This window comes from Ranitomeya variabilis, chromosome 2 (genome assembly GCF_051348905.1).
Source record: "Ranitomeya variabilis isolate aRanVar5 chromosome 2, aRanVar5.hap1, whole genome shotgun sequence".
Lineage (NCBI taxonomy): Eukaryota > Metazoa > Chordata > Amphibia > Anura > Dendrobatidae > Ranitomeya > Ranitomeya variabilis.
The window spans coordinates 838,996,144-839,009,867 of NC_135233.1; the positions used below are offsets into that span (position 1 = coordinate 838,996,144).

Consider the following 13,724-nt stretch of genomic DNA (forward strand, 5'->3'; position numbering starts at 1 on the left):
GACTATTTTTAAGGGGGCCAACACTATCTTTTTTTAGTTTCCTATTATTTACGTAGTTAAAGTTATATTTTGGGATTATTTTTACTCTGTCTGGCAATGAGTCTCTCTGTCTCAATCTTTGCTGCCTTGATTTGCTTTTTACAGAATTTATTTAATTTTCTGTATTTATTTAATGCCTCATCACTACCTACTTCCTTTAATTCTCTAAATGCTTTCTTTTTGTCACTTATTGTGCCCCTTACAGCTCTATTTAGCCATATTGGTTTCCTCCTATTTCTAGTGATGGTAGCATTTTCACTTTTAATATAGAGCAGTACATCTGTGAATTCATGATACCATTAATGAAATGTACCTCCCTAATACCATTAAGAAACACAGCGAGCACCTCTAAAAACCACAATTCAGACCAAAAATCGTAATATATCCCAAGGGGTTAGGGTGCACTGTGAAAAACTTCAGTGAAGAGACTGAGAGAAAGGACCGAACCACCCAGCCACCACAGAATAGGAAATCGCTAGGAAGTATCACACCATTAGGATCAATAGTAAGCCTTTATTAAATCTATTGGCAATTCATACATAAAAAGTTTTATAAAAATTATACATGTGAATAAAATATAACTGATATAATAACAAAAATGCAGGAGATTTTATCTGGTACCCCAGAACCCCTAAATAATGAAGGTAGCAGCCCACCAAGGATAAAATTATCTTTACTCGCTGTGTATATAAAAAAATAAATGAACTAACTAAAATTAGTATAACAGTGAAATAAGCTGGTCAAACCAGACAAAGTGAGGCTAAATATCCACTAAAATATTAAAATTAATTTATGAAAATCAGTGCAAAACCTCATAAAAATTTACATGTATTATTGTCCATGAACAGCAAAAAGTGCTAAAAAATAAAAATACACAAAAATTGTATAAAAAAATCCATATAATGACCAAGTGTAAAAAACTTATATCAGCATATTTCAAGCCAACAACTAAAGTGCATAAAATGATTTGAGTGCAACAAAATAAAATGGGAATGTTGCAGTGGTATAACTAAAGGTTATATTCACTTGTTATATATAAAGTGACTAGGTGCAGGAAAGTGATTATAGCACAGCGAGGTGGATGGGAATGATGTTAGTTTCACCGCATACATATGTGTCCAAGTACACTGGAAATCCGTGGGTTAATACCCCTACAATCTATCGACTCACTATATAAGTAGATACCCACATGTAGTGGTTAGTAGCTAGTGGGTAATTCGGCGGTCATGATATTGCCGCATGCAAGCTTTCCGTATATATGTAGGCTAGTAATTAAATGGACAAATCATTACCGCAGATGATCTACCTTCAGGGGGGCCGAGTCCAGAACCTGAGTGCGCCCGACGCGCGTTTCGAATATGTTTCTTCGTCAGGGGGTGCATTTTTGTTATTATATCAGTTATATTTTATTCACATGTATAATTTTTATAAAACTTTTTATGTATGAATTGCCAATAGATTTAATAAAGGCTTACTATTGATCCTAATGGTGTGATACTTCCTAGCGATTTCCTATTCTGTGGTGGCTGGGTGGTTCGCTCCCTAATACCAGCAGTACGCACGCAGTCCCGCATAAGTTCACTCCCACCACCATGTCTCACTGTAGGCAGCATGCATTTTTCTTTGTTATCCTCACTAGCAGGTTAATAGCATTTAAAGATTCCACTTAAGTAGAATTTTGCGTCAAAACTTTAGCTTTGCTCCTAAGATTGTCATTGGGGGTGTACTCATTTTTGTAACTTGTTCTTGAATAAATTTGTGGGAAATACCATATTTTTTGGGTGTGCAAAATAACAAATCTCGTTTGCTATCAATGGGCAACACTTAGTCTAGTATTTTCCATTATGGTACCCCATAAAAATGTTGATTCCAAAAAGAAGCTAAAGGTTTTTTGACAAATCTGTTTTTTATGTACTCATTTATGCTGAGCACTGTATGTTCATATGTTGCTGTGATTTAAGGGGTTATTCAGGACTTCTGTTTTGTTTTCCAATGGGGCTTGGAACGTACCAGCAGGTAGTGATGATCTCTCCCGGCTTAGGTGACAATTCTGCTACTTCATTTCACCCCACGTTAACTGAGCAATTTTTTCTCTTCCAGTCTGATGTGTCGAGGGAGCGCGACTGCCGACATCATGCTGCTTTACAGCCGACTCCCCACAGTTAGGAAGCAGGGAGCTCGCTGTCAATTACAACCCCTGGCACAAATTATGGAATCACCTTCCTTGGAGGATGTTCATTCAGTTGTTTAATTATGTAGAAAAAAAAGCAGGTCACAGACATGGCACAAAACTAAAGTAATTTCAAATGGCAACTTTCTGGCTTTAAGAAACACTAAACGAAATCAAGAACAAAAAATGTGGTAGTCAGTAATGGCTACTTTTTTTAACCAAGCATAGGGAAAAAATTATGGAATCACTCAATTCTGAGGAAAAAATTATGGAATCATGAAAAACAAACAAAAAACACTCCAACACATCATAAGTATTTTGTTGCGCCACCGCTGGCTTTCCTAACAGCTTGCAGTCTCTGAGGAATGGACTTGATGAGTGTCAAACAGTACTCTTCATCAATCTGGTCCAACTTTCTCTGATTGCTGTTGCCAGATCAGCTTTGCAGGCTGGAGCTTTGTCATGGACCATTTTCTTCAACTTCCACCAAAGATTTTCAATTGGTTTGAGATCCAGACTATTTGCAGGCCATGACATTGACCTTATGTGTCTTTTTTCAAGGAATGTTTTCACAATTTTTGCTCTATGGGAGGATGCATTATCTTCTTGAAAAATGATTTCATCATCCCAAAACATCCTTTCAATTGATGGGATAAGAAAAGTGTCCAAAATATCAACATAAACTTGTGCATTTATAGAAGATGTAATGACAGCCATCTCCCCAGTGCCTTTACCTGACATGCAGCCCCATATCATCAATGACTGTGGAAATTTGCATGTTCTCTTCAGGCAGTCATCTTTATAAATATCATTGGAATGGCACCAAACAAAAGGTCCAGCATCATCACCTTGCCCAATGCAGATTCGCGATTCATCACTGAATATGACTTTCATCCAGTCATCCACAGTCCACGATTGCTTTTCCTTAGCCCATTGTAACCTTGTTTTTTTCTGTTTAGGTGTTAATGATGGCTTTTGTTTAGCTTTTCTGTATGCAAATCCCATTTCCTTTAGACAGTTTCTTACAGTTCGGTCACAGACATTGACTCCAGTTTCCACCCATTCGTTCCTCATTTTTTTTGTTGTGCATTTCCTGTTTTGGAGACATATTGCTTTAAGATTCCGGTCTTGACGCTTTGATGTCTTCCAGTATGTTTGCCTTTAACAACCTTCCCATGTTGTTTGTATTTGGTCCGGATTTTAGACACAGCTGACTGTGAACAACCAACATTTTTTGCAACATTGTGTGATGATTTAACCTCTTTTAAGAGTTTGATAATCCTCTCCTTTGTTTCAATTGACATCTCTCATGTTGGATCCATGATTCATGTCAGTCCACTTGGTGCAACAGTTCTCCGAGGTGTGATCTCTCCTTTTTAGATGCAGACTAACGAGCAGATCTATTACTCTGTCGCCTCATTGGGGGACACAGGACCATGGGTGTTATGCTGCTGTCCACTAGGAGGCAACACTATGCATAATCCGGAAAAGATTAACCGTGGAGAGGAGATTAACCTCCTCTGCAGTATACACCCCAGGACGGCGTCAGCCTTCTCCAGTTTTTGCTTAATGTCGCATAGGAGGCACACCTAAAACTTTTTTTTTAACTCCGTTTCTTCCGATGGGATTACAAATGAAGAAAAGTGGGTCTCCTGCGAGACTCCCGGCATGGCTCCTTCCTTGGCCCCCTATTACGGGGTGCCCGGTTGAAGTCGAGATGGCTATTCCCCATGTCGCTCCTTCCCCAGTCCCTCGGGTGCTGGTTCGAAGTCGAGACCCCCACTCCTTCCCCATTTCCATGTTGTTTCTGTGTTGAGGTTGAGGCGAGGATAAAGCCCCCTGATGGTGACAGCAGCACCCTCCCTAATCCCCCATCTGGGGGCATTAGGTTGAGATGCCTCAGGTAGGGCCAGTACAGGCAGCACTCTGCAGTTCCCAGCATGGGCCAGCACACTGCGCCTGCATCCAGGGACCCCAGCCCAGCTGCGGGCTCCTGTCGGGGCCAGGGGGGAGTGCAGGCAGGAATGGCACAATAGAGACACGGGGCTCCCTGCGCCCCTGTCTGCCGCAGCACCAGCTCTATACTGCCTCAGGGGGACCCCTCACAGGGCCCCCCTTCCGCTTATAGCCCTCCACCGCTAGCCAGCCTGGAGCCTTTCTGGGCATCAGGCATCTAATTTAGGCCGTGGCTTCGGCCTAGCTGAAGCCGCCGCCTCCTCTCCGTCCCCCGGCCCGTCCCCTGGATGACAAATCTGACACTCTACAGTGTCAGAGGGGGCGGATCGAGACAGAAAGGGCGTGTTTTTTCACAGCTCTGCCGCCCTTTTTCAGCTCTCCACCCCCTTCTCCCCCTTCCTCTTCTTCTCGGCGGCCATTTCTGCTGCAGGACAAGGATTAACCCTGCATCTCCCAGTCAGCAGGACCAGGCCAGCCAGTCTCCGGTGGGCACAGGACTGTGGATCTTCGGTGCCGGACCTAGGGGCAAAACTGGTTGGGGTAAGATCACAACTGGGTTTTTTACTCGGCTGTGAATCCATATTCCTATAAGGCTCCCCTATAGGTTCCTCTGCATAGCCACCCCTGTAGAGTCCTCTGCATAGCCAGCCCTTCTGCACTCTGTGCACTATGCCGGGCTCAAGGTCCAAGAGAACCAGGCAGGACTGCTATTATGCATTCTGCAGGACCGCTCTCCCCAGTGGCAGCACGTACCCGCACTGCCAAGACTGCATCCAGACTACTGTGTCAGAGCCCCAAGAAGCCCCTGCCAATGCTTCGGTGCCTAATGCCACGCTGGAAAGGGTCACTCAGATACCGCAATCTATGACGCCGTCTATAGATAACCTAACGTCCACATTGCTTCAGGCTATGCAGAGTCATGCCTCAGCTATGACCGCTACCCAGCAAAGGGAGAGCTTGACTCAGGGAAAGGACGACCCTAGCACATCCACGTCCAGGTCAGGACGCAAGCGGACCCATAGGTCAAGTCCATCTGCATCATCCCTTAGCACACGGTCATCCCCTTCTAGGGAGAGACACCATAGTTCCAGGTCATCCAGACCGTCCCCTTCCAGGGGCAGACAATGCAGATCTCTGCAGTCCCCGACCAGAGAAGGCCTCCGCCCCAGCTCACCCAGCAGGGAACGCCTCAGTGATACACAGGATTTGGAAGGCATCTGTGACTCCGACTCAGACAAGGAAATGGAGGGGTCCCTGATCCCAATCCCCTCTAGCAATATAGCGCTAGTTGAGGACATAATCTCTTCCATCCATCGGGTGCTGGACATTTCTGATCCGCCACCAGAGGCCCCAGAACACAAGATTTCCTTTGAAAGAGCTCTGAAGCCCCTAAGGTTTTCTCTAACCACCCAGAGTTTAAGGCGATCCTTAAGAAGCAGCTCTCACAGCCTGAGAAAAAATTCGCTAATCGCAAATATCTGGAGGCAAGGTACCCCTTTCCATAGAAGGACACCAAGGAATGGACAGATCCACCCGAAGTGGACCCCCCAGTCCATCACCAACCCCGAGTCAGTCTCTGACCTTCCTGGGAATGCTATTCAACACCTCCAGGGGTCTAATGCTCCTTCCCAAGGACAAGGCACTGCTCTCCGCCTAGGAGTTCGCATCCTCCTCCGCAAACTCCCTCAATCTCTCCGCTTTGCCATGAGAGTCCTCGGCAGGATGGGGGCAGCAATAGAAGCGGTCCCTTTTGCCCAGTTTCACCTCAGGCCTCTCCAAGTAGCCATCCTCAAGTCCTGGGACAAGAACCCTTTCTCTCTCGACAGGGAGTTCCGGCTAACATCGTCAACCAGGAGGTCCCTTCACTGATGGCTCAAGCCAACCTTGCTAGCAAAGGGGAAATCCTTTCTCACAGGTCAATGGAAGGTTCTGACCACCGATGCGAGCCTGACGGGTTGGGGTGCGGTGCACCTACACCACAGGGCACAGGGCAAGTGGTCCCCAGTGGAAGCGACCATGCCCATCAACATCCTGGAAATTCGTGCCATCCTCCTGGCATTGAGGGCCTTCCATCACTTACTGGCAGCCTCTCACATCAGAATACAGTCGGGCAATGCCACGGCTGTGGCATATGTGAATCACCAAGGGGGGACCCGCAGTACCCAGGCGATGCGAGAAGTGTCACACATCCTCCACTGGGCGGAGGACACAGGGTCGGTTCTCTCGGCGGTCCATATTCCGGGTGTGGACAACTGGGAAGCAGACTTCCTCAGCTGACAAGGAATAGACTCGGGAGAGTGCTCTCTCCATCCCGAAATTTTTCGCCAGATCTGCCATCGCTGGGGACCCCGGACGTGGACCTAATGGCATCCCACTTCAATGCCAAGGTCTCCAACTTCATGGCCAGATCACACGATCCGCGGTCGCTCGGAGCAGACGCTCTGGTTCAGGACAGGACCCAGTTCCAGCTTCTGTACATTTTTCCACCTCTCCCCCTGATATCCAGAGTGGTGAGGAAGATCAAGCAAGAGGGAGTTCCAACCATCCTAATTGCACCGGACTGGCCCAGACGTACATGGTACGCCGACATCATACAACTTACAGCAGACGCTCCCTGGCGCCTCCCCGACCGCCGGGATCTTCTATCACAAGGCCCATTCTACCACCAGAACTCAGGGGCCCTCAATTTGACGGCGTGGTCCTTGAAACCTGGGTTCTAACCCAGGCAGGGCTCTCGCCGGACGTCATTAGGACCATGATCAGGGCACGGAAGCCAGCCGCTGCCAAGATTTATTACTGTACCTGGAACGCTTTCTTTACCTGGTGCGAATCTCGTGGCCAGACCCCATTCCCTTATTCCCTCCCCAAACTACTTGGTTTTCTCCAATCGGGTCTGGAGGCCAGGCTGTCCCTGGGCTCACTTAAGAGCCAGGTGTCAGCCCTCTCAGTGCTTTTTCAAAGGCGCATTGCTACCAAGCCGCAAGTAAGGACATTTCTTCAGGGAGTTTCTCGATTGGTTCCCCCCTACAGACGACCACTAGAAACGTGGGACCTCAACCTGGTCCTGACAGCATTGTAGGAACCACCCTTCGAACCCCTTAAGGAGGTCCCGCTCCGTCTTCTATCCCAGAAGGTGGTTTTCCTGGTGGCAATCACCTCGCTATGCAGGGTGTCTGAACTGACAGCACTCTCCTGCAGACGGCCTTTTCTGGCTTTTCACCAGGACAAGGTAGTCCTCCGTACAGTCCCATCCTTCCTTCCAAAGGTTGTGTCCAACTTCCATCTCAATGAGGAAATTTCTCTGCCTTCCCTTTGTCCACTCCCGGTTCATAGAGTGGAGAAGGCTCTGCATAGACTTGACCTTGTCAGGGCATTGCGTATATATGTGTCTAGGACTGCGCCCTTCCGGAAGTCTTGATTCTCTTTTCCTTCTTCAGTAGGCGACCGCAAGGGTCTGCCAGCTTCCAAAGCTACCCTTGCCAGGTGGATCAAATCCACCATACAAGAGGCCTACCGCTTTAAGAATTCTCCTCTTCCAGCCGGTATTACGGCACACTCTACACGGGCGGTAGGGGCCTCCTGGGCCATTCGGCATCAGGCTTCGGCATAACAAGTGTGTAAGGCGGCGACTTGGACTAGCCTACACATGCCAACACTACAGAGTTCATACCCAGTCCTCAGTGGACGCGAGCCTGGGTAGACGGGTTCTGCAGGCGGCGATGCCCCAAGTTTAAGGGCCAGTCTGCACAATATTCGTCCATTGCTTCCCACCCAGGGACTGCTTTGGGACGTCCCATGGTCCTGTGTCCCCCAGTGAGGCGACAGAGTAAAGGAGATTTTTGTGTACTCACCGTAAAATCTCTTTCTCTTAGCCTCTAATTGGGGGACACAGCTCCCACCCTGTTGCTCTTTACGGGCCGTTGTTACTGTTGAGTTCTCATATTGCTCTTTGAGCTCGTACATAGTGGCCTTCTTATAGGCATGGTTATGTTATTCATGTTACGTTCCTCCTAATGCTTTTGCACAAAACTGGAGAAGGCTGACACCGTCCAGGGGTGTATACTGCAGAGGAGGAGCCACGGTTAATATTTTTCAGATTATGCATAGTGTCGCCTCCTAGTGGACAGCAGCATAACACCCATGGTCCTGTGTCCCCCAATTAGAGGCTAAGAGAAAACGATTTTACGGTGAGTACACAAACATTTCCTTTTTGATGCATGTGTTATTTTTGGTTTGAAAATTTACAGGGTGATTCCATAATTTTTTCCTCAGAATTGAGTGATTCCATAATTTTTGCCCCATACTTGGCTAAAAAAAGTAAACATTACTGACTACCACATTTTTTGTTCTTGATGTCTTTTAGTGTTTCTTAAAGCCAGAAAGTTGCTAATTGAAATGACTTTAGTTTTGTGCCATGTCTGTGATCTGCTTTTTTTCTACAAAATTAAACAACTGAATGAACATCCTCCAAGGCCGATGATTCCATAATTTTTGCCAGGGGTTGTAGCATGATGTCCACAGTGATGCCGCGTCAGCAGAACAGAAGAAAAGGAGCTGGTCTGTTCATGTGAGGTCAAAGGCAGCAGAAGAATCGCCAGCAGGAGTGGTCCATGACCGCTATAACCAAGAAAGAACAGCCAGGCAGTTATCAACTACAAGTTCTTAGCACTATAGGAAAAAAATAAAACATTTACTGTAAATCCCATTAATAAGTATACAGAGAGTTAGCCAAAACCCCTGTTCTGTCTCTTTCCATGCATCAGTGCAAACCTGAATTAAAACACATTCATACCACCTCTGAAGCCTCCTCAAATGTTTTGCCTCAATCACAGTGTCATCAGGGGTACATGACACAAGTGCAACTGGCCTCCGATGGCGTCTTCCCACTGCATAGTTTTATGTGGTTCACAAATATAAATTACAAAATTAGGTAAAAACTGACTTGGATGCAGAGCAGTAGGAATGATGGGTAGAAAGGAGTTAACAGCTTACCTGTATATGTAATTCATTTTTGGGGGGAGGTGAGGGGGGGGGGGGGGTCTGCATGCCAATCTATAGGTGCACATTAATGGGAACCGTTGGTGACATTTGGCTATCCATCCAGTATGCTTATTATGCTATTTGATCAGTGGCATGTGAAAGAGGACACAAGCAGGACCGGGACCGTCACGAACACTGCTAGATCATTGCACTCACACAAGACTTGCTTGCTTTCTTCTCACACACACTTTAATACATTGTGTTTTGGATTAACTGCCTACTTGTGTCTCCTTGTAAATGAAAAAAGGATTATTGTCACATTCTTTAATAATTCTGTCTGGCACAAGCTGCTTGGAGTAGTTCTATATGGAGGTGGTGTTAGGTTTATTGTGGCTAATGCAAATTCCCTGAATGTTGCCCAGTGCTGTACAAAGCGGGACTGATACCGTTACCCTTACCTGATATTCTGAGCAGATGTATTGGTTCTCACTTTCTACTCCCTAATAATGTATAAATAATGGAACATATTCTGTATTACTTTTTTTATTACTTTTTTATTACTTTTGTATTATTACATTTCTATGCAGTCTAGAAGCAACAAGCCTCCTTTTTATAACCCAGAGCCACATAACGTAGCGCCTTTTAGGGAATTGCATAAATCTCAGATAAAGATGTATACTGCTGTCAAATGTGTTATTATAGTAGAAGAGTTATTATGCAGTTTTATAGACATTCATTCCATTTTGATATGCACATTTCTTTTTTTCTGGAAAAAGGATCAAAAAAGCAATAGTATTTTTTTTCTTTACTATGCCTCCACGTTGTAAGGCTGAGATTGTATAATTATGAAATCGTTTCCACTAGATTCTAGAATGGGAAGAGCTTCAACTGGATGAAACAATCAATTTCAACAACTGCAAAATTGACCCAGCACCATTCCAGTTGGTGGAAAGAACATCACTACATAAAGTACAGTGCCATCTATCTATCTATCTATCTATCTATCTATCTATCTATCTATCTATCTATCTATCACAAATGCTTAATTTAAATGGAATCTGTAGCCAGATATTTTCCACCTAATCCGACAGCAGCATGATGTAGGGGCAGAGCCCCTGATACTAGCTATGTGTCACTTATGGAGCTGCTTGCTGTTTTGATATTTCACTGATTAACCAGCAGCAGAATATCACTAGAGGACTTATAAGCTTGCTGACATTTAGTCCTCCATATTAATGACCTCAACATAACCCCACCCCTACCACGGATTGGCAGCTTTCTGACTATCCACAGTGTACACAGAAAGCTGCCAATCAGTGGTGCGGGCGGGGTTAGATGCGCTCAGCATTCAGAGAACTGGTAGATCTGCAGTAGAGAACACTGTGTCATGGCTCTGGACGGGAATTCCTTTCCCCATCCTGGGCTGTACGGAGTTAACTTTGCTGGCCTTCTTTTAGTTTGAGGAGGACTATATTAACCCGCTCTCCTGTGGGGGGTGTGACAGTGATATGTTGTGTATCCGTTTTTTGGGCTCCCCTGGTGGTTGCTGGTGGTACTGGTGACTTGTTTGCACTTTGCTGCTTCTGTTCACCTGCTTCCATCAGCGTTTGGGAGTTTCCTATTTAGCCTTGCTCTCCAGTCATTTCCTTGCCGGTCATCATTGTAACCAGAGCCTTCGGTTGCATGTTCCTGCTACTAGTCTGCTGATCAGCTAAGTGGACTTTGTCCTTTGTTTTGTATCTTTAGTCCAGTTTGCAGTTTTTGTATTTCTCTGTAGCTGGAAGCTCTTGCGGGCTGAAATTGCCACTCCTGTGTCATGAGTTGACACAGGAGTCTTAAAGTAATTTCAGGATGGTTTTTTGAAGGGGTTTTCAGTTGACCGTGAAGTCCTCTTTTGTATCCTTCTGCTATCTAGTAAGTGGACCTCTCTTTGCTAAATCTACTTTCATACTGTGTATGTCTTTTCCTCTTATTTCACCGTTATTACATGTGGGGGGCTGCTATCATCTTTTGGGGTATTTCCCTAGAGGTAAGCCAGGTCTGTTTCTTCCTCTACCAGGCTTAGTTAGTCCTCCGGCTGGCGCGTGGCATTTAGGAAGCCGTAGGTATGCTCCCTGGCTACTATTAGTTGTGTGGTAGATTTAGCTCACGGTCAACTCGAGTTTCCATCACCCGAGAGCTCGTTCGTTATTTATATGTTTCTTACGTTCCCTTGCCATTGGGAACCATGACAGTGATAGTTCTGTCCTCGGCTGAGCAGCTGACCTTGCTATACCTGTGTATACCGTTTGTTCCGGTGTGCTTGTCTAGTGTATGACCCGGCGTGTCCCTCGTTTTGTGTCTGCGCTCTGATTCTGTACCTCTGCTATTCTCTGGTTCTGATCTCTGGCTTGCTCTCTGACTGCCCTCCTTGTCTGTGCCCTTGGTTACTGCGTTCCTGTCTGGCTTTTCTGACTTCGGCTTGTATTTGACCATTCTTTAGTCTGTGCCCTTGGATACTGCGTTGCCCTGCTTGTCTGACCACTCTCTCTCTCCCTTGCACGAAGCTTAGCTCCTTCTCCAGCCAGTCCCCCTGTGATCACGTGTCTCAGGTCCTGTTAGTGCAGCTCACTCTCTGCAGCAGCTATACACTTCTATTAGTCACTGCTGTCTCCCCATTCACTCCCCCTAGCGTTCATTCCCTGGACACGATCTGTGTGTCCGTCACAACACACTGTGTGTCATTACACTGTGATTTTATCAAAATTTCAGAAAATAGTCTATTGAGTGATATATCGCTCTTCACTACATCATGCTGCTCTTACATGGGGTAGAAAAAACCTGGTGACAGATCCCTTTTAAGAAGATATATCATCACTATGTATTCTGAATACCTCCTATGTAATTAGCTGTCATATATTTAAAACCTTCACCTCCGGCCCATTTTCGTTTTTTCCTCCCCTTCTTCAAAGAGCCATAACTTTTTTTTTTATATATATAGCCATATAAGGGATTTATTTTGTGGGACAAGTTGAGCAACTTTTGAAAGGCACTACTGTATTGATTTTACCATATAGTTTACTGGAAAACTGGAAAATAATTCCATGTGAAAAATGAGCAATTGCAAAGTGCAATATGATTCTCCAGGTCAATACGAGTACGCAGATAGCAAACATGTATAGTATATTTTTAAATTTAAGTGGTAATGAAAACAATTCCAAAATGTTATTCTTTTGTCGCCATTTTTCGATATCAGTAATGATTTCATTTTTTAGTAGCAGGGGCTGAGTGATGGCTTATTATTTGCACCCTGACCTGATGTTTTTATTGATACGATGTTTTGATTGTCTCATTTCATTGCGGCAACCAGAAACACTGAATTCTGGCGTTTTAATTTTTTTTATATTACATCATTTACTGATCAGATAAATTTACTGTATTTTTCAGCGTATAAGACGACTGGTCGTATAAGACGACCCCCAACTTTTCGGGGGTCATCTTATACACCGGGGGTCATCTTATACGGCATGTGCAGGGAGCGGTCCCAGATGGTTCCCAGGGCCTGGAGGAGAGGAGATTCTCCTTCAGGCCCTGGGATCCATATTCATGTAAAAAAAAGAATAAAAATAAAAAATATGGATATACTTACCTTCCGACAGCCCCCGGAGTTCTCCCGACTCTCCGCGATGCATGCTGCGGCTTCCGTTCCCAGGGATGCATTGCGCGCCGCAAAGGACCTTTGTGACGTCGCCGTCGGAAGGTAAGTATATCCATATTTTTTATTTTTATTCTTTTTTTTTTACACTAATATGGATCCCAGGGCCTGAAGGAGAGTCTCCTCTCCTCCAGATCCTGGGAACCATCCGGGATCTCTCTCTGCACCATATGCGGCGACCTCAGAGCTCCGCACATGCCGTACCCATCGTATAAGACGACCTCCGACTTTTGAGAAGATTTTCGGGTTAAAAAGTCGTCTTATACGCCGGAAAATACGGTATTTTATATTTTTACAGATTTTTACACATTTCTGAACACAATGATACCAAATATGTGTGATTTTTTAATAGTTTTTTTCAATGGGGCAGAAGTGTGGTGATGTCAACTTTGTTTTTTTTGTTTGTTTTTTTTCATATTTTAAGAACTTTGTTTAATAGTCCATTTTTGAGACTTGAAGCTGCAATCGTACGGTCGCTTATGCTATACAAAGTAGTGCTTCAACCCTGCTATGTGTAGCAGAATTGACAATCTCCTATGAACGCCGGCCACGAGAAGTATCGTAATGACAGGCACAAGGGTCTTCAGCAGACCCTCAGCTGTCATGACAACTCATCGGCGCCCCGGGATCACGTCATGAGGAGAGTGGAATGACACGCGCCCTGCCGCAACGTGTTAAATCCCACTATCAGAGACTGACAGCAGCATTTAAAAGGTTAAGGGCTGCAGGCGGCGCACCACTTCATCCGCGGCTGATTGAATCAGCTGAAACGTATCGGGGAAAAAAATGCGGGCTCATTGTCAGAGCTCGCATCCAAGTCAGGGACACGACATATGACATAAATATACATCATATGTCGTGAAGGGGTTAAACATCCAACTTATT

The 13,724-nt window shown here is 45.2% G+C and overlaps 1 protein-coding gene across 2 annotated transcripts in view; it reads left to right on the forward strand.

The window, feature by feature from the left end:
* CLCN2 (chloride voltage-gated channel 2) overlaps nucleotides 1–13,724 on the forward strand; it is a 197,229-nt gene that overhangs the window by 178,126 nt on the left and 5,379 nt on the right. For both annotated transcript variants that reach the window (XM_077290099.1, XM_077290100.1), the window contains one exon: nucleotides 10,010–10,114. In XM_077290099.1, the coding sequence (XP_077146214.1) occupies nucleotides 10,010–10,114 (105 nt within the window). The remainder of the gene's footprint in view (nucleotides 1–10,009; nucleotides 10,115–13,724) is intronic.